Raw genomic sequence first — 22017 nt, 5'->3', positions numbered from 1 at the left:
GTTCGTTTTTAAACACAGAAAAGGATTTTCTTTACCTTGCTGACGGTTTCGTTTGCGGCTGCAAACTTCCTCAGGCTGACTCCGATGGCGGCGTCACTTCCTTCGTTTATCCGCGGGCAGCAGAGGACGTTGTCGCCCTCTGCTGCCCGCTCTCCCCTCTCCGACGATGCAGTCCCATGCACGATCTAATGAGTAAACTCCGTCGTCCCTGTTCATGGTCCCACATCCACGTCTCCTTATCTCGATAGCTTCCTTGATCCATCTTTTGTATTTTTGTTGTTCGGTGTTTATGATCCGTGTGTTGTCCCAGTCCATTATATGGTTTTCTCTTAAGCAGTGATCTGTTACGGCTGACTTCTTTATTGTGCTTTCTGCTTCTTCTTTTGCTGCTCTTGTGTGTTTTCGACTTGTTTCTTTCTCGCACGCCTTTCTGTGTTCTATTGTTCGTGTGTTGAGTTGGCGTCCGGTTTCTCCTATGTATGTTTTGTTGCAGAGTTTGCATGGGATTTCGTAAACGACTCCACATTTACGTCCAGCTGATATTTTGTCTTTTGGGTGCACTAGTCTGTTTCTAACTGTTGTGTGTGGTTTTGTTGGTGTGTTTATGTTGTGTTTTTTCATTGTTGCTCTTATTTTTTCCGTTATGCCTCTGATGTATGGTAGGGTTATCACTGGTTTTGGTTCTTGTCTTTCTGGGTTTCTGGTTCTTTTTTTGGGTTGTTCTTTGCTTTCTGTTTTTGTTTGTTGTTTTCCTTTGTTTATTGCCCATGTCGGGTATCCGCAGGTCTTTAAAGCGTGTTGTATGTGTTTGTCCTCTTGTTTACGGTCTCTCTCTTCTGTTACCATGTTTGCTCGGTGATATAATGTTCTGATTACTGACATGTTGTGTATGGTGGGGTGTTCTGATGTCCATAATAGATATTGGTCTGTGTGTGTTGGTTTCCTGTATGTGTTTATGTTTAGGGTCCCGTCGGTCTGCCTGGTGATTTTCATGTCCATAAAAGCTATGCTGCCTTCTGTTTCTGACTCATAAGTGAACTTTATGCTGCCCGTGTTGTCAATGTTATTCAAGTGTTGTGTTAGTGTTTGTCCTTTTGGTATGATTTCCAGTAAATGGTAAATGGTAAATGGCCTGTATTTGATGTAGCGCCTTCTAGAGTCCTGGAACCCCCCAAGGCGCTTTACAACACAATCAGTCATTCACCCATTCACACACTGGTGGGGGTGAGCTACGATGTAGCCACAGCTGCCCTGGGGCGCACTGACAGAGGCGAGGCTGCCGAGCACTGGCGCCACCAGTACCTCCGACCACCACCAGCAGGCAACGTGGGTTAAGTGTCTTGCCCAAGGACACAACGACAGCGACAGACTGAGCGGGACTCGAACCTGCAACCTTCCGATTACGGGGCGAGCTCTTAACTCCTGTGCCCACGTCGCCCCTATGTCGCCAGTATGTCATCCACGTAGCGTTTCCATAGTTTTATTTTGCAGTTTGGGGGGGCGGTGGCTATGGCTTTTTGTTCCAGGTCTTCCATGAAAAACTGGCACAGGGTGGCTGATAACGGGTTACCCATGGCGAAGCCTTCCAGTTGTTTGTATATTGTGTTGTCGTATGTGAAGTAAGTGGAGTTAGCGACCAGTCCTAACGTACAAAAGATGTTTTGTAGTCTTGTTATTAAATTCAAGTTTCTTACTAGCTAAATGTTTTTGAACATGGTGACGTAACCCCCGCAATTCGTATGTCCAGCCAATCATCCAGTGTGATGTCATCAACAGGCGCAAGTCCTCCAGCCAGCCAGAAGGAAACATGGCATCTAACACGGCGTCCCCCAAACATGCTAGCCCCGCGCCCTGTGTGCTTTAGACTGGACTTTGTTAGCAAGCAGACAACATTTATTCAGTTTTAACAACGTTTTGATGGATGTTTCCAGAGAATAAAGGTAAAAAATACACATTTAAACCTGAGCTTATAAAACTAAGAGTGGGATTTGGATTCCTAACGGTTCTGAAATCTTCCAGAACCTGGACTGATGGGGTTCATGCCGTTTTATTTTTCTCCTGGGATGTTTGTGAATACGCGATGTAAGGCTGAACCAAAAGTTCAAGCAGAAGCACAGGTGTGGTCCAAGATCAGAAGCAGCAGAAGGTGTCTGAACATTTCCAATAATGCTGCTTTGTGTTCACTTGTGTCTGACCACGTCTGACATCAACGGAGCTTTCTGGATCTTGAACGGACCACTTTTGTTTCAGGTCAAACCGAACCAACATGAAGAGCTACAAAATGTCCGGAAACACATCCGCTCCTGCTTCTCCAACATCTGCTGCTTCCTGCTTCCACATCCTGGCCTCAGAGTGGCCACCAACCCTCACTTTGATGGCCGGCTCAAAGGTGAAGCTCTAAAGCAGGACTGCTCTTGATTACACACGTAAATAAATGTTTTATTGCCTTTCTTCATAAAATGTACATGAAAGCGTTGTGTATTTGGCCTGTTTCAGGTAGGGTGCCAACACCGCTCTGTCTTTGCCCTCTTGGGCTGATCAGGAAAACATTCCGTTTCCCGATGGCAGCGTTTCCGTTTACTGTTGAAGCGTCTGAGAACAGCAGAGTTACGTTTATCAGAGCTTATGGTTTCCTTCCTTCCAGATATTGATGACGAGTTTAAGAAGGAGCTGTTGAACCTCGTTCCTGCTCTTCTTTCTCCTCAAAACCTGGTGGAGAAAGAAATTGGAGGTGTGAAAATCACCTGCAGAGATTTGGTGCTTTACTTTAAAGTAAGTTGCCATTTTTGCATTTTTGAAAATCTTAAGCCAAAGTACATCAGAGCTGTGTTTAAGCTGATGCATGTCTAGTACTGTCTAGTACCATTATGTCCACCGATCCTGTGAAACAGCATGACGGCATTGTTCTGTTGACTGCATACAGACACACCACTCCCAGCCCATAATAATCATACACCACATAACCCATAGGTCATATCGCACATCCCTCTAAAAACAAGTATTGCACCTAATGCGTATTACACACACACACACACACACACACACACACACACACACACACACACACACACACACACACACACACACAAGGGACTGTCTCAGCTGTTATTTTCGTTAAGGAGTGTGCACGTACAGCATGCGCGCCTCGTGCACGAGCCTACTATTGAAGCTGCCGTTACGCTTTTGGCCTGAGGGGGCGATCGCGAGCATAAAAATTCAAAAGTCCGTTAAGTTCCTTTAAATATCAGACGGGACAGCGGGAACTATACAACACAAATTTAATACTCATCATAGGGAGCCTGAGTCACGCCCATCTACTTCCGGACCAACGGGGCTAAAAACGCTATTTTCTAATTCATGTGCCATGGATTTCACACATGATGTCCGTGAATTTCAAAAAGATGCGTTTTGACACAAAGAAAGCGCTTATTATCAAACGGGGAAAAGGTTGTTTTAGGTTTTGTGTGAAAACCAAACTGGCACGTATTTTTGTCTGAACAATAAAGTGAGCTCTCATTCTGGCGTGTGAACGGGTTTGTGAACGGTCCTCTACCAGTGTGAGAGCTCCAGATCTGCACGGAGCTAAAGCCTTAGCCAAAACATCCTGTTAACCATACAAGTACATACAAAGTAGATATGGGTATCAGCGTGGTGTCTACTCTTCCATGTCTATGCTGCTGAGGACAGACCTCTGTAATGAACAAATCTACATGAACTTGAATAAAAGGAATTCTTTCCTAAAGTACACCGTCTGAAGATATTTCAGAATCGGCTTTATTGTAAAGTACGTGAGTTAGACTCACGCTACCAGGAACAAAGCTGCAGCTGCTGCTGCGGGACAGCGGTGGCACCAATTCACCACCTTGCAGCTGCCAGTCACCAACAAGAAAAAGGTGATGTCACTTACCTCGTCCAATCATATTCGCTAAGCGTCAACAAGCCTATCTGCTAGCCTGCCGCAGAGCAGGTTTGTTCTCCAGCATGTGTTACCTTGGTGAATGGGAGGGGCTTCAGGCTCGCCACGTTGGGGCAGTTAAACCAGGATTTTCAAAAGAGCCTGCTTTTGGGACCAGCTCGCTTTCTGGCACAGCCCCCTGGACCAGCATTCCCCACCCCTGCTGCACTGGATCACCTTAACATCACTCGTAGTTCATAATTGTTGTGTTGACTTTCTCCTGCAGTCATCAGGTGAACTATTTATTAAGATCACCTAAAGGACTAAATGGTTCCACAGACCTTGATCATTCCTGCATGCATAAATGAGCTGGTTGGTGTGTCTGTGTTGAACCAAAACCTACAATGGAGCAAAAATGTATCTGACAGCCACTGATGTGTAATAGTCCTACTTAAACACATGAGAGGTCTTTATTTTCATCATAGGTTCACTTTTACTGTGGTGGACAGAACGTAAAACACTCCAGGAAATCACCTGTTATCATTTCTAAAGGATTTATTTGTCCAGCGGTGCAGAAAATGAGTATTTGGCCAATAAAAGTTTACTTTAATACTCTGTAATGTAACCTCGGTTAGCAATGACAGCGGTGGGTCTCCACCAGGTCAGACACACTCTAGCTGCTATTTTGGCCCATTCTTCTGTGCAGATCTTCTCTAGAGCTGGGATGTTTTGGGGCTGTTGCTAGGCAACACAGACTTTCAACTCCCTCCACAGGTTCTCTGTTGGATGGAGGTCTGGAGACTGGCTGGGCCACTCCAGAACCTTGACACGCTTTTTTATGTAGCCACTCATTTGTTGCCCAGGTGGTGTTTAGGAGCATTTTGCTGGAAGATCCACCACGTTTCATCTTCAGTGCTCTCACTGATGGTTTTTACCTAAAACCTCCCGATACACGACCCCATTCATGCTTTCCTTAACACGGATCAGTCGTCCTGGCCCCTTTGCACAAAAGCAGCCCCACAGTAAAGTGTTTCTACCCCCGTGCTTCGGAGTGGGTATGGTGTTCTTGTTGGGCTGGGCAATAAATCGAAAATTTATCATTATCGAAATTTCTGACTCTTATCGTGATAATTTTTCCCACGTCAATAAATTTGATATGAAAAATGAAAAGATGTGTGTAGGTTGGCAGCGTTCATGTCCCTTTAAGAAGCTGAACCACCTCCAGTCACGTAAAAATGTGACTCAACGTAACACACATGACAGCGCAATCTAGTGGACGACTTTTGTTTCTGCGCATACCTGTAGTTATCGTTCATTTATCGATATCGAGGTGAAACCCTCAATATATCGTGATATTAATTTTAGGCCTTGTTGCCCAGCCCTAGTTGTAACTCGGCCTTCTCCTCACTGCAAGGTACAAGGATGTGTTTTCCCAAATGTCACTTACTTCATCTGCCATTCTCGGCCATTTTTAGAGCAACTTATTACTAGCCTAGTGAACTAGACCAAATTCTTGCTTTGCAAAGTTTGGTCTAGGCATGCTCCACTGGAACCTCAGCAGCTCCTACCAGGACTCTGAAACCCCTCTAGAGAGCTGTGATTGGCCAGCCAAACACATAAAGAGCTGTGATTGGTCCATATTGGTGGGCCAATCATAGTGCTCTATCTGCTTAGTGAACAAATCACAGAGCTTTATCCGCTTTGTGGGCCAATCAGGGCACTCTATATGCCTGGTGGGTGGGATGATGCAACAGAGTGAAACAAGAGGATGTCACATTCATTGTCCAGTGGAATGCGGAGATCATTTGAAAGACAACGGTAGAACCCGCCCCACAACCGAGAGCCGTCAATGGAGCATGGCCAGACTAAATAATACATTTATTTAGTCTGGCTTGCCAGGCTAACTTATTACTGGACTGGCTAGAAGCCTGGTAGCCATGCATTTGCATTTATAGAAATGGGTGTCTTTTTGAATTGAACCCTAACCTGCAACCTTCCGATTACGGGGCGAGCACTTAACTCCTGTCCACCGTCACCCAAATCCATTCGTTTAACCATCCAGGAATGGTTTCCATCAACAAAAAGTTCTATTAGAAAACCCTTGCGTTGGGTGTTGGGTGGTTAGAGGAGGTCCGACACACGGCTCTAAAGAACATTTACAAATCTTTGCTTTGTGTAAGACACAGTAGTCACGTTTACATGGACACAATTAATCGGATTTAACGCCCAATCAGATAAAAAATTCTGCGTGTAAACATGTCAGTCGGAATGTTCTGATCCGATTTGGCTCGATCAGAATGAAATTTCAGTCCGATTGAGAGAGGTGGTTTTGTCCGATCCTCATTCTGATTGACGAGCACGCACACAGCCATTGGGATTGTTGGAGTAAAATAACGCCCACTGCACATGTGTGCAACCGCTAGCGAGCCTCCCTGCCTTCATACCCGACATGAATACATGACGGCCTAATTAACGAGCACCGGCTCTTAATTACGCTGGCAAGCCGTCCCCGTTTCTGTCAGTGACGGTGTGACGTAGATCTGTCAGGCTTTTCTAATCCTAGAGTTTCACCGTCTGTTTTCTATCAGAAGCTACTGCAGGAGGTACGTGTAGGAGACTATTTCATCTTCGGCCTGCATGAAAACCTCAGTGACTGATTATAGTCATAATTTTTCAGTGTTCCACACCTTTAAATCTTCATTAAAAGAGACTGTGGTATATTTCTGATCTGCTCTGGTACGTGGCTCTGAAATTCCCAAAACGACAGCAAACTTTAATGGAATGGTTGTGGAGCTTTGATGAAAAACAGGATAATATTAACTCGGTCTCCCAGACCTTAGTGACCCAATGACCATCTGCATAAAGATCTGGGTCAACGTGACCACCATCTTTATTGAGGAGGAAAACTGATGTTGTAGGTAAATGCACCGCTGGACACTCGTCTTAAGAGGAAACGAATATTACCGCTTCAGACATTCATGTTCTGTTTTTATTTCTGTTTTTTACTCTTGACATTCTTTTCTTGTATGTTGCCTTTATGCTTTCAGGCCTACATGAAGATCTACCAGGGAGAAGAACTTCCTCATCCTAAGTCCATGCTGCAGGTCAGTTTCACCACCCTGCTGTTCCTCAGCCTACCTTAGCCAGGTGCTGAGGAGCTAAAGCTTATTGGATTACTTTTCCATCCCAGAACCACATAAATCCTCCTGCCTTGGAACACTGTAGACCTCATTCTTCAGAAGAACTTGGTTCAGCGTGCAGATTTTCTAGTCCAGTGGCTCATGACCTGTTTTGGTAAATAGTGAATGGCCTGCTTTTGAACAGTGCATTCGGAGAGTTCTAACCCCCCCCCCCCCCCCCCACCAAGCGACATCCCAACACAATCAGTCATTCACCCATTCACACGCTGGTGGTGATGAGCTACGATGTAGCCACAGCTGCCCTGGTGCGACATCTTGACGTTACTTTTTCTCCCTTTATTGAACAAGTGTAAGTTGGTCGTTATTGTGGAAGGAAGATGCTTTTTACTGGCGCTTTAATAGTTGCTGTGGTGGAAAACAGGGAAACGGTCCAAAGTTTGGGCAGATTAGCTAATGCTAGCCAGCAGAAGGCAGGCTCATGATCATCCCAAAAACACGATGGTTGTGAACCCAAGAACATCTAAACTCTACAAGCAGAAGTAAAGTCCCCATCATCCTGTTTATTAGCTGTATGCAGCAGAACCGCAGAAGTCAGGTTGCTGCTTCGAGTCTGCTCCATACACCGCTGCAGGCAAATGGCAAGCCACTGTAGCATTTAATTCATAAACGCGCCGATCTTCAACCATAGTTTAAAGTGGAATATTGCTAACCCATAATAGATATGTCACCATCACATTTCTAGCTGGATAAAATTAAATGCTATTAGCTTTTCCAGTAGCTACCACTGAACATGTTGATGAAATACATAAAATTCTACTGATCATGGAATATATTTAAATTTTTTATTTTGACTGAGAGGAGTGACATTAATACAAACCTAAAATGTTACAGAAATGTAGGTAATTTTCCATAAAACACCTATTAACTGTAAATATCAGATGGGAAACGGGAGTAGAAAACTCCATTTTAATGCATATTATGGAGCCTTTTATAACAAGGGTCTGGCATTTCTGCCTCATAATTTAGTTGTTTTAGTTCATGTTTTTAGCAGCAGACCACGGTCTCGTTGCACTAGAAACATTGTCAAATGAATATTTGATTAATCAGGAGATTCAATAAAATATTCAAATAGTAAAATAGCTGCTGCTGTCCTATTTTAACCCTTTAACAGAAAAACAAACCATGTGAACAAGAAGACACAATGGTCAGCATGGCACCACCTCTGCATCAATGTGAGCCAGGAAAACCCCTGAGTAAATGTGGGTTGTTTATACATCTTTTAGATTAGTGATTCTAATGTTGCCCTATTTCTTTTCTCCACTATATAGTTATTTTTACGTTGTTGAAAATTGTGGAAATGGATAGTATTTCATGATTGTTAAAACATATATAAACTTTATTTTCCCATCTATAACTAGCAACACGAAAGAGGTGGTTGCAGTAACGTCATTTGGCCACAGGATGTCAATATTACTCCATTTTTATTAACTGTACCTTAAGTCAAAATGATTATTATTATTTTATACTGTGTATAGCTGGAGGCACTTCAGGCAGGTGATTATATTCTAAATAGGAAGCCCACTCTTCTTTAAAATATTTGATAAAATCTTCATTTTTTTTTTACCAGTGATGTATTAAATCTCTTGTTTTTACAGAGTGGGATTGCCTTCTTATTTATGAGTTAAAAAAGCAGACGCGGGATCGCTGACAGCCATAGGGTGTAGTCAGTGTTAAATCCGGGTGGAGCGTTTTTATTAGGGATGTAAGAAAATATCGATATGGCAATATATCGTGATATTTTTTCCAGCAATATTATATCGATATTCAAAAGCTGTGTATCGGAAATATCGATATGGCAATATATCATGATTTTTTTCCTGTGATTATTACATCAATATTCAAAAGTTGTGTATCTAATTCCTGAAAGAATTTACATGCAAACATTTGTGTATTTTCTTTTCGTTTTGTGCAATTCAATCGCCACCCGCTAGGTGGCAGCAGTGTGCAACGAGATTTGTTTCCACCATTGAAATGTAAATCCCTCCCTCATGGTTCAGATACCTCATGTTAAACATGTTACGCATCAGTTTGGACTGTTTACTGAACATTCTTACAATGAGTTCAGTAAAATAAATTGCTTGTAACGTCTGACTGAATGTATCGCAATATATCGTGATATATCGTATCGTCTCCCCTGTATCGTGATATGTATCGTATCGCCAGAATTTCAAAAATACACATCCCTGGTTTTTATGTTGGGAAGGCAATGCATTTTCTTCCAATTTTCATTCATTCAGTTCTGTGGTTTAATACATGTACATACTGGATTTTAGTTTTAACTGTTTATGTTTTGCAATTTGATACCAAGGCAACGGCTGAAGCTAATAATCTTGCAGCTGCAGCGATCGCCAAAGATCTGTACTACAAAAGCATGGAACAGGTAACAAGAGGATCGCTATGGAACACTTCTGGGGTTGGTTCCTTAAATCTCATGTAACTGTTTTTCTTCCTGGTGTCAGATCTGCGGCGGAGACCGACCTTACATTTCTCCATCAGAACTGGAGCGCCATCACGCAGAGCTGCGGCAGTCCTCAGTATGGCATTTCCGTTCTGTCAAGAAGATGGGTGGCGAGGAGTTTTGCCGGCGCTACCAGGAGCAGTTAGAGGTGGAGCTCAATGAGGCTTATGCAAACTTCAGCAAGCACAACGATGGCAAGAACATCTTCAGTGCAGCACGAACGCCCGCCACACTGTTTGCTGTCATGTTCATCATGTACTTGGTGTCATTGGTCACTGGCTTTGTGGGCATTCGCTCCGTGGCCGTGCTGTGCAATCTGATGATGGGTGTGGCTCTGACCCTTTTCTGCATCTGGGCCTATGCCAAATACTCTGGAGAGTTTCGTGAAGTTGGAGGAGTCATCGACAAAGTGGCAGAAACCCTTTGGGAGCAGGTGAGTTATGACCAGGTTGATGCTTTCAAGATCCATGGCATTTTTTTCTTAAGCGGGGTCTGTTCCAAGTACCTTACTCTTTAGATTGGAGCAACAAATGTTTGTCCCTTGACCGGGGTCATGCTACTGCAAGGCTCTCAGTGAAGCCAGTTCTGACAGTTTCAGTCTAATTAAAGGTATAGTAGATCATCTGTACCATTGGTCCTTCCAATTGTCACGCAAGGCCGTTGTGGTTCGTGCTGAAGAAGAAGAAGAAAATATCATGTCTATAGCGCCTCAAGATAAAAATCACGAGGCGCTTCACAAAAACAAAAAAGTAAAAATATAAAAAAGCATTTAGAAAATGTTTTAAAATATATTTAAAATGAGCAAAAATAGGCAATTGTGATTTAAAAGAAAAATGTTAAGAAAGAGAGAGAGTGAACAGGAAAGAGGGAAATCAGTGGATCCTGAGGAAGGTGGAATAGGTGGGGAGAGCAGAATAAAGAGAGAGAGGTGAAGAAGGTCATACAAAAGCCAGCTTGAACAAGTGAGTCTTCAGCTGCTTTTTAAAGGAGACCACTGAGTCCACTGATCTCAGGCTCAGGGAGAGAGAGGTCCAGAGTCTGGGGGCCACAGCAGCAGATGATCTGTCACCTTTGACCTTTAGCCTGGTGCTGCACAACCAGTAGGCTTTGATCACTGGACCTCAGGGACCTGCTGGGGGTGTAGGGACTAAGGAGATCACCAATGTAAGATGGTGCTTGTCCATGTAAGGCCCTATAGACCAGAACCAGGATCTTGAAATGAACCCTGAAGTTGACTGGCAGCCAGTGAAGCTGGAGGAGAAGCGGGGTGATGTGGGTGTGTTTGGAGGACTTGGTCAGAAGCCGAGCACAGGCGTTCTGAACCACCTGTAGACGGTTCAGGGAGGTTCTGCTCAGACACGTGAAAAGAGAGTTACAGTAGTCTAAGCGTGAGGAGATGAAGGTGTGGAGAACTGTCTCAAGTTCAGAGTGGGACACAATGGGACTCAGCTTAGCAATGTTCCTGAGATGGAAGAAGGAAGAGCGAACAAGAGAACTGACATGAGAATCCAGGGTGAGAGCTGGGTCAAAGGTCACACCAAGATTTCAGACAGAAGGTTTGGTGTGAGAAGCAAGCTGACCAAGAGAGTCTCTGACTTTGGGAACCAGCTTGTCTGGAGCACAGATGAGGATCTCAGTCTGATCTTCATTCAGCTGAAGAAAGCTCCCGCCATCCAGGTTTTGATAGAGTCTAAGCAGGTGTGTAACAACTGCAGCTTAGACATCTCATGGGGCTTAAAGGAGATGTACAGTTGGATGTCATCTGCATAAAGATGGTAGGAGATTCATTTGAAGGAGCTCAGGGTGTGCTGAAGAGGAAGCAGATAGAGGAGGAAGAGCAGAGGCCCCAGCACAGAACCTTGTGGGACGCCATGGGTAAGAGAGGTGGTGGAGGACCTAAACTTGGAGACGGCCACAGAAAAGGAGCGCTCAGAGAGATAAGAGGAGAACCACTCCAGAGCAGATCCTGATAGGCCTACCCAGTCTCTCAGCCTCTCCAGTAGCAGGTGATGGTCAACAGTGTCAAAGGCTGCAGTCAGGTCCAGCAGGACCAGAACAGAACAGTCCCCTGCATCACTGTGAGTCAGAAGGTCATTAGAGACCCTAAGAAGAGCTGTTTCAGTAGAATGAGCTCTACGAAAACCTGACTGGAAGCTATCATAGATGTTATGTTCATCAAGAGCAGCTGTGAGTTGTTTAGCCACAACCTTTTCCAAGATCTTGGAGATGAACGGAAGTTTAGAGATGGGTCTAAAGCTGCTATGGAGAGAGGGGTCGAGACTCGGTTTTTTAAGAAGCGGGTGGATTACAGCGATCTTAAAGTAAGCAGGGACCTGACCAGAAACCAGAGAAGCATTAATTATAGAGAGCACGCTGGGACCGATGGACTGAAAAGCACTTTTAAACAAAGATGAGGGTAAGATGTGGAGGGGGCATGCAGAGGTCTTCATAGAGTTAACTAGTTTGGTTAACTCAGGCAAAGAAACAGGAGCAAAGCTATCTAGGATGGTGGGCCTGGTTGGAGTTGGGAGAGGCAGCGATAAGGCTGAAGGAGAGATGCTAGATCTAACCTTATTGACTTTGTCCACAAAGAAAGACAGAAAGTTCTCACAGTCTGCAACAGAGTGGATGGAGGTTGTAGGAGAGGCAGGAGAGACGATGCTGCTGATGGTGTTAAACAGCACCTTGGGGTTCCCTTTGCTCTGGGACACCAGGTTGGAGAAACAGGAAACCCTAGCGTCTCTGACTGCAGAGTTAAAGGATGTCAGAAGATCCTTTAGGTGCAGCATATGGACGTGGAGATGGGTTTTCTTCCACAAGCAGTCCATTTTTCTGCATTGGCGCTTCAGGCTGCGAAGACTGTCATTAAACCAGGGAGTAGGGTTCACTGCAGGAACTGATCTGGTTCTGACAGGACAGATGTTGTCCAGAATGGAGAGGCAGTGCTCGTTAAACTGAGAAGTTAAGGAATCTGGGTCGTAATCAGAAGAACAGGGTGGATCAAAAGCAGCAGAAAATTTGCTAGCTGTGCTCTCATTAAGAAAACGAGAACTAACCATACGGCGAGCAGGAGGTGGGGACGCAGAAACTGACAAGTTAAAGAAAATGCAATGGTGATCTGAAATATAAACGTCCTCAGGACAAACACTGTCAGCATTTAGACTCAGGGTAAAAACAAGGTCTAGAGTGTGTCCCCTGGTGTGTGTGGGGCCAGAAACATGCTGGGTAAAGCTGAAGGAGTCCATAAGGCTGGAGAAAGTCATGGCAAAGAGATCAGAGGGATCATCAACGTGGATGTTAAAGTCACCAACAATCACCAGTCTGGACAGCTTCACAGTGGAGGATAGAAAGTCACTAAACTCCTGAAGGAAAGAACTGTTTGGACCAGGTGGACGATAGACCACAGCACAGTAGAACGGGTCCTTACGCCCGACTTTAATCAGCTGCAGTTCAAAGGAAGCAAAGTGACCAGAGGTTGTGGAGCTACATGGAAGAAGGTTTCTGAAAACAACAGCTAGGCCTCCACCACGACCAGAACCCCGGGGCTGGCTAAGAAAAGGATAACCACTCTGACAAAGTTCAATCAGCTGGTTCCTGGGCTAGTGTTCACTTCCTGTGTGTTCTGCTTTTGTGTAGATCGATGCACCTGCATCCATTTATTCTAATTCGCCGTTCTCACCGCGTTCTTTTGAATATGGCCGAGAAAGTGTGTACGATAAGAGAACGGCCTTTGAGGAATAAGACAAGTTTTTTTAAGACTCTTTTTGACAATGACGTGCGCTGAAAGCAAAGATTAAGTTGTCTGCTCGACAGGTAAGCTAAAATTGACATGCTATCTGACTACTGCTAGAAGTTATCTACGACTTATTCTAACTTTCCAGGGAATAATCGTTTGATTCTGACAGAAAAATAACCATAGTGGTTATTAGTAGGAAAGCTTAAGCCAATGGAAATATTTTATTGATCCCACAGGTGAAAACCATATGCTACGGAAGCATAAACAAATCAGGAATAAGTTGCAGACAGCAGTAGCACAACATGGGTGGAGGACGAAAAGTCAAATCGAATGCAACACACAAATGAATATAAATCTGACATCCACCCATTATCTATGCCCCATTATCGACGCAGGGTCGTGGGGGGCTGGTGCCCATCTCCAGCAGTCCTTGGGCGAACAGGCAGGGTACGCCCTGGACAGGTTGCCCGTCCATTGCAGGGCAACACAGAGACACAGGATAAACCACCAAGCATACCCACACACCTAAGGACAATTTAGAGAGGCCAATCAACCTGACAGTCACTTTTTTGGACTGTGGGAGGAAGCTCGAGTCCCCGAAGATAACCCATGCATGCACAGGGAGAACATGCAAACTCTTTCCGGAAAGACCCCAGGCCAAGAGTTGAACCTTCTTGCTGCAAGGCAACAGTGCTAACCACTGCATCGCTGTGCAGCCCATAAGTCTGACATTGTTGAAAAAACCCAAATCTCCTTTTTTGGGTGAGCGTTTGTGGCAAGGCCAGCAGCCACTTGTAAACGGAGCATCACAAGGACACCTGAGCGTTCTCTCTCATGCGCATTTTCTGAAAACGTGGAGAGTGCGGTCCTTTCCTGAAATTCAGAAACATCCTCCGCCATACCCTTTAAATTGAATTTAGTTTATTTACAAAGCAAGCATTCCGTTCAACCTATTTACTTAACAGTCCACTGAGTTCAGTTCATCATTCCCATTAGTTAATGGTTTCCTATATAAGGAACCCAGCAGGTTGCATCGAGTCACTGACTAGTGTCAGAGTCTTTACAGCAATCCTCATACTAAGCAAGCATGCAGTGACAGTGGAGAGGAAAACTCCTTTTTAACAGGAAGACACCTTCAGAGGATCTTGAACAACCTTCTGTCCACAGCTTTCTCCAATTTCAATCCAAATACAAGGAGCAGGGAACAGTGATGTTATAAGCAGCGTTAAAAAAACGTGTTACTAACTACTAGAGCTTTTCATTATTATGTAATCAAATTTTTTTACCTTTGCTACAGTTATTACGCCGTTCCCGTTACTGATAAGAAAATGCAGCTCATTACTATACTTCAGCAACGGGGTGTGTTGAAGCTGTCATCTGACCAGGAGCTAACGAGGAGGATGTTTACATTCAAGAACATCACGGCCAGTGAGGAACAATGAAGACACCATCAATGGTACAGAGACCCGGCGACCACAGATTCACTGCTGCAGCCGTACCCTTGTTGATGTGATCCGCTCACCTGTTCACCGCTCAGACCTCAGTTCATTGATTCCTCGTCATGATCTTCTGTCTTCCTGTATCATCCTCCAGCCATACACCTGGAACCAGTTGGTGTTCCTGATTAGTTCCTCAGTCCCGCTGTAACAGTTTGATAGTCGTTTGGAATTAAATCAAGTGTAAAAACTGTTCAATAGGAGCTCAAGGTTCCATCCTAGGTCCATTGCTGTTTCATCTATACATCAATGACTTACGTAAAGGTGTCCAATGCCAAATATTGTGATAAAGTTCATTATTTTCTGTAATGTACTGATCAACATTAGACTTTCATATATATTAGATTCATTACACACAACTGAAGTAGTTCAAGTCTTTTATTGTTTCTAATATTGATGATTGTGGCGTACAGCTCATGAAAACCCAAAACTCCTATCTCAAAACATTTGCATATTTCATCCGACCAATAAAAGTGTTTTTAATACAAAAAAGTCAACCTTCAAATAATTATGTTCAGTTATGCACTCAGTACTTGGGTCGGGGATCCTTTAGCAGAAATGACTGCTTCAGTGCAGCGTGGCATGGAGGCAATCAGCCTGTGGCACTGCTGAGGTGTTCTGGAGGCCCAGGATGCTTCGATAGCGGCCTTAAGCTCATCCAGAGTGTTGGGTCTTGCGTCTCTCAACTTTCTCTTCACAATATCCCACAGGTTCTCTACGGGGTTCAGGTCAGGAGGGTTGGCAGGCCAGTTGAGCCCAGTAATACCATGGTCAGTAAACCATTTAGCAGTGGTGTTGGCACTGTGAGCAGGTGCCAGGTCGTGCTGAAAAATGAAATCTTCATCTCCATAAAGCCTTTCAGCAGATGGAAGCATGAAGTTCTCCAGCATCTCCTGCTAGCTAGCTGCATTGACCCTGCCCTTGATAAAACACAGTGGACCAACACCAGCAGCTGGCATGGCGCCCCAGACCATCACTGACTGTGGGTACTTGACACTGGACTTCAGGCATGTTGGCATTTCCCTCTGCCCAGTCTTCCTCCAGACTCTGGCACCTTGATTTCTGAATGACGTGCAAAATTAGCTTTCATCTGAAAAAAGTACTTTGGACCACTGATAACAGTCCAGTGCTGCTTCTCTGTAGCCCAGGTCAGGCGCTTCTGCCGCTGTTTCTGGTTCAAAAGTGGCTTGACCTGGGGAATGCGGCACCTGTAGCCCATTTCCTGCACACGCCTGTACACGGTGGCTCTGGATGTTTCTACTCCAGACTCAGTCCACTGCTTCCGCAGGTCCCCCAAGGTCTGGAATCGGTCCTTCTCCACAATCTTCCTCAGGGTCCGGTCACCTCTTCTCGTTGTGCAGCGTTTTCTGCCACACTTGTTCCTTCCCACTGACTTCCCACTGAGGTGCCTTGATACAGCACTCTGGGAACAGCCTATTCGTTCAGGAATGTCTTTCTGTGTCTTACCCTCTTGCTTGAGGGTGTCAATGATGGCCTTCTGGACAGCAGTCAGGTCGGCAGTCTTACCCATGATTGGGGTTCTGAGTAATGAACCAGGCTGGGAGTTTTTAAAAGCCTCAGGAATCTTTTGCAGGTGTTTAGAGTTAATTAGTTGGTTCAGATGATTAGGTTAATAGCTCGTTTAGAGAACCTTTTCATGATATGCTAATTTTTTGAGATAGGAATTTTGGGTTTTCATGAGCTGTACGCCAAAATCATCAATATTAGAAACAATAAAAGGCTTGAACTACTTCAGTTGTTTGTAATGAAACTAAAATATATAAAAGTAATGTTTATCAGTACCGTATTTTCACGACCATAAGGCGCACCCAAGTCTTAAATTTTCTCCAAAATGTACGCTGCGCCCTATGGTGCGGTGCGCCTGTTGTGTTGTTGTGAGACGCGAACGTTGTAGAAGACAAGGGGCGTGGCGTGAACATGCGGACGTGAGCGAAGACAGACCTGTGGATCTGCCACATCATCATCAACATCCTCGCTATTTTCCTCAGACTCCGGCTGTGAGTCTCCGCCCACTTCCTCTGCTTCCAGCTCAAAAAACAGCCGTACTATCTGAACTACCTGGTGGACATTTATCCTTCTCATCATCCTTTATATAAGCCTAATAAAAGCCTACTAAACTTTAGCGACAACATATCTGTCCGGATCGTTCCAAAATATGAAGTTTGCCGTCAATATCTGTCTAATTGTTACTCCGTTCGCGCCACTCCTTTCCCCGCGAAGCGGCTCCTTTTTGCACACATCTCGTTACCCGTGCGGCCTTCCTCTCTCTCTCAGCTACATAATGATGCTTTTTATCAGCTGAACATGTGAGACGTCCACCAACAGCAAAAGGATCTCATGTTTTTGTGGGTTTTTATGTTCACAAGCACGTTCCCTCTCACGGATTACTAAACTGCTGTTTTGACAAGTTATCAGATTGTCTAAAAATAGGTTGTTTTTTAGTTTAGTATAACTCCGCTTTTACGTTGCCTGTTAGCAAATTTTAAAAACTGGGGTGTAGTTTATAATCTCCTTTTTAAAGCTGAATTGAAATCGACACTCAGGGAGGCGGAGTCTTGCTGCTACAGCGTCCCAAATCAGACCTGATCTAAAGACGTGGATACGCGTCCATGGACCCCAGAGGGTTAATAAAACACAATTCAAATCACACGATTTTCTTAGGCCTATTAATAACACACATATGATTTTGTTTCATGTGGAAAGTTTATGTGGTTAAATCCACCAACTACCAGTAAACACATTCTGAACTTCAACACAGCGCATCAGCGCTTGAAGCGGCGCTGCGAGCAGCTGCGACCCAAAAAGTACCAGAACCGCTCTCGGCGCATGCGCAATCATGCATCAACACCGCTCCCCGCTATTTCCCTAATAACACACGCTGTTCGTTTTTATTTCTACACGTTTTTTTACTCACAAAGATTGTCAAGAAAGCGTGTTTGTCGTGTTCATGTCAAATTAAACTGATCGCAAAACACAGATTTACTTTCTTTATTTCGTTTTCCTCATCCAACCCCCATAAATCCCCGTGTGTCCTCCTGCAGCACTCCCGGTGTACGCCCGGCTTTAGTAGGAGGGAGACCCGCGATTATCGCTTTGTCGCGCATGTCTCATTGAAAATGAATGGAGGAGAGGTGAAGTTGCCTCCCGTGTGTTGAGCCCATTAGAAGAGCACAAGCCGTCAGCGCACGCAATGAGGAAGTGCACGTGCGCTCTAAACCAGGTCTGAACCAGGACTAAACCAGTAAAGTGAAGCATGCTTGTGGCTGTTTATAATTTTCACAGTGTCTGGTTTGCACTGATATGTTCCGAGCCCGCACAGATGTTTTACCGGTACGTTTTACCGCGCCCGCGCCCTATAACCCGGTGCACCTTTTGTAAGTGTTAAATACCTACAAGACACCCGTAACTGAAGCTGCGCCCTATAACCCGGTGCACCCTATGGTCGTGAAAATACGGTACATTACAGACAATAATGAACTTTATCACAAAATGCTAATTTTTTTAGAAGGACCTGTATATAACCGCAAAGACCCCCTAACAGACTACAAAGTTACTGAAAGAACAGATGGTGGGATGTCTCGCTGGTTCAAGAATAACCTTTTTATCACGAACTACAGCAAAACCTTCTCCACGTGTTTTGCGATCAAACGCAAGATTTCTCACAACTTCACTGTTCTAATCGGCCAGAAAGAAATGCAACAAGTGGATGACTTTAAATATCTGGGTGTTGTTTTGGATTCTCATCCAGAACCATTAGGACCAACCTGAACTGCCTCCGTCTGATGAGGCCATATTTACCTGTTAAAGCTGCCATGATTGTGTCTCACCTCTCCTACTGTGTAACCGTTAGAAGCCAAGCAACCCAGTCTGCTTTAAAACCTGTCGTGTTTGTAAAACAAGCCCTTAAAGCCCTGAGCCAAAAACCAAGGAAGTGGCACCACTGCAAAATACAGGAGAAGTACAATGTCCTAAGTTTCAATAACTTTATATAAAGTTCTCGGTTATAAAACCGACATTTAAATGTCTGAATGGCCTCGTCTCAGAGCTGGTGAGCAGACTGATCGGAGAAGCCAGCAGCACAGGAGCTACAACCAGAGGAGTCTCCAACAGAGACAAACCACCAAAATACAAAACATGATTTGGTGAATCCTCATTCTCATTTAGAGGACCTCAGACTTGGAACACTCTACCACCAGCAATAAAACTGTTAACAAATTTTACAACTTCTAACTCTCAGTTGGAAAAATGGCTGAAACAAACCAAGTCCAACCAAGCACTAGGTTTGCAAATGATGGCACTTACACATTAGCGTCGGCACTGTCCGAGTTTGGTCGGGCTGGATGGTGTGAGTTTGGTCTCAAATGGGGCGAGGGGTTTAGTGTTCACATATAAATCCGAGGGACTTCTCAGGATTGCGGAAATCCCCGAGCCTGTGGGCGGCGCTTAATATGCTCGGGAAAGTCTGCGGTGCCCTCCATTATAAGGTAAACATAGGTGGGCATGAGCTGTGTTGCTATGGAGACTCTGAACCACATTATTTAATTAATTTGCTGTGTGTGTCCTCATGATCTTGTGCCCCCCACACACACAAACACTGCTTTCTCCTCTGAGCAGCAGTCTGCTCACCTGGGCAAGAGCTCCGATGCTGAGGACAGGCGCACACACACACACATACACACACACACACACACACACACACACACACACACACACACATATCTCATTCTCTTCTCCCGTTCCCACACTGATCGGCAGCTTCAGAGTGGCAGTTCCATGCTACAGACAGAAGTTTACTCATCAGCATCCAGCATGAAAAATTGGGAAACCCCCCACCCCACCCCGCTGGCTCATTCTTCGAGCAGATTGGGGGCAGTAGGCGTAATTTCAGCCGGCCAATCAGTCCGTGGTGTCGCCTCAGTCCCAGTATGACTGCTGGGGAGAAGATCTGGGATAAATATCGCCTCAAAACGCAAATCTGACCTGTGTGAAAAACCAAATTCCGGGACTGAACCGACGCAAATGTGTAAGCGCTATTATCCTCTGGCTCGAAAGCCTCTGTACAAAATGATTGCATTGTCCCACATGTAACATTGTCTTTTGTGCTGTTCTTGTACAATAATACTACACTAAACTAAAACACAAATTCTGTCAGAATACATCATGGGCGATCCGGTGTTAGTAGAACTAACATTGTGTCTTTACCACCCAACGTCAGCACTTCTGCATTTGGATCTGACCCAAGTTAGTAAATTTAGGTCCTCGATCTGATTATGATGATGATAAATGACCCGCACTTGTATAGTGCCTTTCAGAGTCAGAGGACTCCAAAACGCTTCACATTACAGTGTATCATTCATCCATGCACACACACATTCACACGCTGATGGTGATGATGAGCTACGATGTAGCTACAGCTACCCTGGGGCGCACTGACTGAGGCGAGGTGATTAGTTCCTGTTCTGGTCTCATGTCACTAACAAAACGACCTTCAAGTTCGTGGTCCAGCCTGGGGGGGTCATTACACAAGCCCACAATATAACAAAACACCAATGCACACCTGCACCATTCCTACCCAGAGGGTGTGCATGCGGTTCGGGGGCCCACGGGCCACCTATTGAGTACCAATGATTTAAGTGTTGATGTTGAAGCTGTTGAAGAAAAATGTCTTCGATGGCTGGTAGTCTTTTCCCGACAACGCCTTTACTTTCCATATTGAGTGCGTTTACATGCAGCCAGTAACCCTTTTAAAACCCGAATATTCACAATAACCCGGTTCCGCAGGTCCATGTAAACACCGTCAAAAACCCGGATATGCTCATAACCGGGTTTTTAAAAACCCGGTTACTACACCTGGGGTAACCCTTTTCTAACCCGAATGTTTGGTCGTGTAAACGCATATCGGGATATCCCCATCAAAGCGTGTGTTCTGTGCATGCTCTGTTGGCAAGGAATCTTGGTCTTTTGAGTAGCGAGACGTCTTGTATGCGCCAGAACACCGCAAGTAAACAACAAGTTGGGAGCAACATGGCGAGTCGCGGCACAGCACCACACTTTTGGAGTGACGAGGAAACTAAAGCGCAAACAAACGCGGTCGCTATCTCTTCCGAACTGGGAAACATGTTGTTGTTTTCACGGATGCCGGAACAAGAAGAACCGTAAATGACGCATATTGCGTCTGGACGTAGTCCACACGTCCTGACGCTACCCCAACGTCCGCATTTAAATCGGGTTATGCAAGTTAGGGGTAACTCTTTCTATTTATGCTTGTAAACGGGTTATTCTGATCAACTCAGAAACCCGAATGCCGACCTTAACCCGATCATAACCCGGATATTGGCTGCATGTAAACGTAGTCATTGATGTCGGACTGCTTCAGATCCAGGGTACCAGACAGTGATGCAGACTCTGAACCACTGCTCTGTAAATGTTCAGGGTGATGTGGGCATTCATGTGACGACTGAAGCAGCTGTTACTTAATATAATTTGTCTTCGTGGCTAGGCTGAAGCCACAAAATGCTTGTTTTACTTCCACTCTTATATAATAGTAAAGATATAATTAGAAAATAGAAGCAATTTTGTAGTTAATTAGGAGTAGGAGGACCCGCTCGAAAACAAGATGGCTCATCTCGAGCGGTTTTATACTCGTAAAATTTAAGTCATTAACTAAATAAATAAATAGATTTTAGCTGTTCAAAATGCAGCAAAACCTTTTTGAGGATAAATCTGCCATTTCCTGTTATCAGTCTTCATGTAATCACCTAAAGATGAGTGAAACAGGAAGTTGTGTGACATTGCTCCAGTCTATCAGGGTTATAGATGGTACCAATTCATTACAGTAACTTTTTCTTCTCGTTTTCTAAATGTTTCAAGTTGTACATTAAACAAAAGCTATATTATGAAATCTTCTGGATGCTAAACCATGCCTTCTAATTTCATATCTGTCCTTTTCTCCCGAAAATCCATGGTTTGGTCTTGATGCTGTCAGAGGACTCCACGAAAGGTGAGCTTTGCCACTTCCTGTTCAAAAGACAGTTTATTTATCTAGAGAGGGGTGTTCATAAACTTGCTCTAAGCACTGACTGAGTCAGTCTAGGGAACCATATTCGTTAGGTGATAGAGCTAGGTAGATCTGGGTGTCATCCATCTGCGTAACTGTGGTAGGCGATGTTTTTGTTTATGACCTGGTTCACTAGGAACATGTACAGATTGAA

General features: G+C 44.6%; 1 protein-coding gene across 2 annotated transcripts in view; it reads left to right on the top strand.

Annotated features, from left to right (window-relative positions):
* The window catches only part of zgc:158270 (atlastin-2), a 45733-nt gene that overhangs the window by 17999 nt on the left and 5717 nt on the right, over positions 1 to 22017 (top strand). The window contains exons 8-13 of one of the 2 annotated variants that reach the window (XM_015954497.3): positions 2251 to 2389; positions 2645 to 2772; positions 6943 to 6999; positions 9404 to 9475; positions 9555 to 9986; positions 21792 to 21806. In XM_015954497.3, the coding sequence (XP_015809983.3) occupies positions 2251 to 2389; positions 2645 to 2772; positions 6943 to 6999; positions 9404 to 9475; positions 9555 to 9986; positions 21792 to 21806 (843 nt within the window). The remainder of the gene's footprint in view (positions 1 to 2250; positions 2390 to 2644; positions 2773 to 6942; positions 7000 to 9403; positions 9476 to 9554; positions 9987 to 21791; positions 21807 to 22017) is intronic. The other variant, XM_054751866.2, reaches the window with a different exon arrangement.

The sequence above is a fragment of the Nothobranchius furzeri genome, chromosome 7 (assembly GCF_043380555.1).
Source record: "Nothobranchius furzeri strain GRZ-AD chromosome 7, NfurGRZ-RIMD1, whole genome shotgun sequence".
In the NCBI taxonomy this organism is placed as follows: domain Eukaryota; kingdom Metazoa; phylum Chordata; class Actinopteri; order Cyprinodontiformes; family Nothobranchiidae; genus Nothobranchius; species Nothobranchius furzeri.
This window is presented reverse-complemented; position numbering and strand designations above follow the sequence as displayed.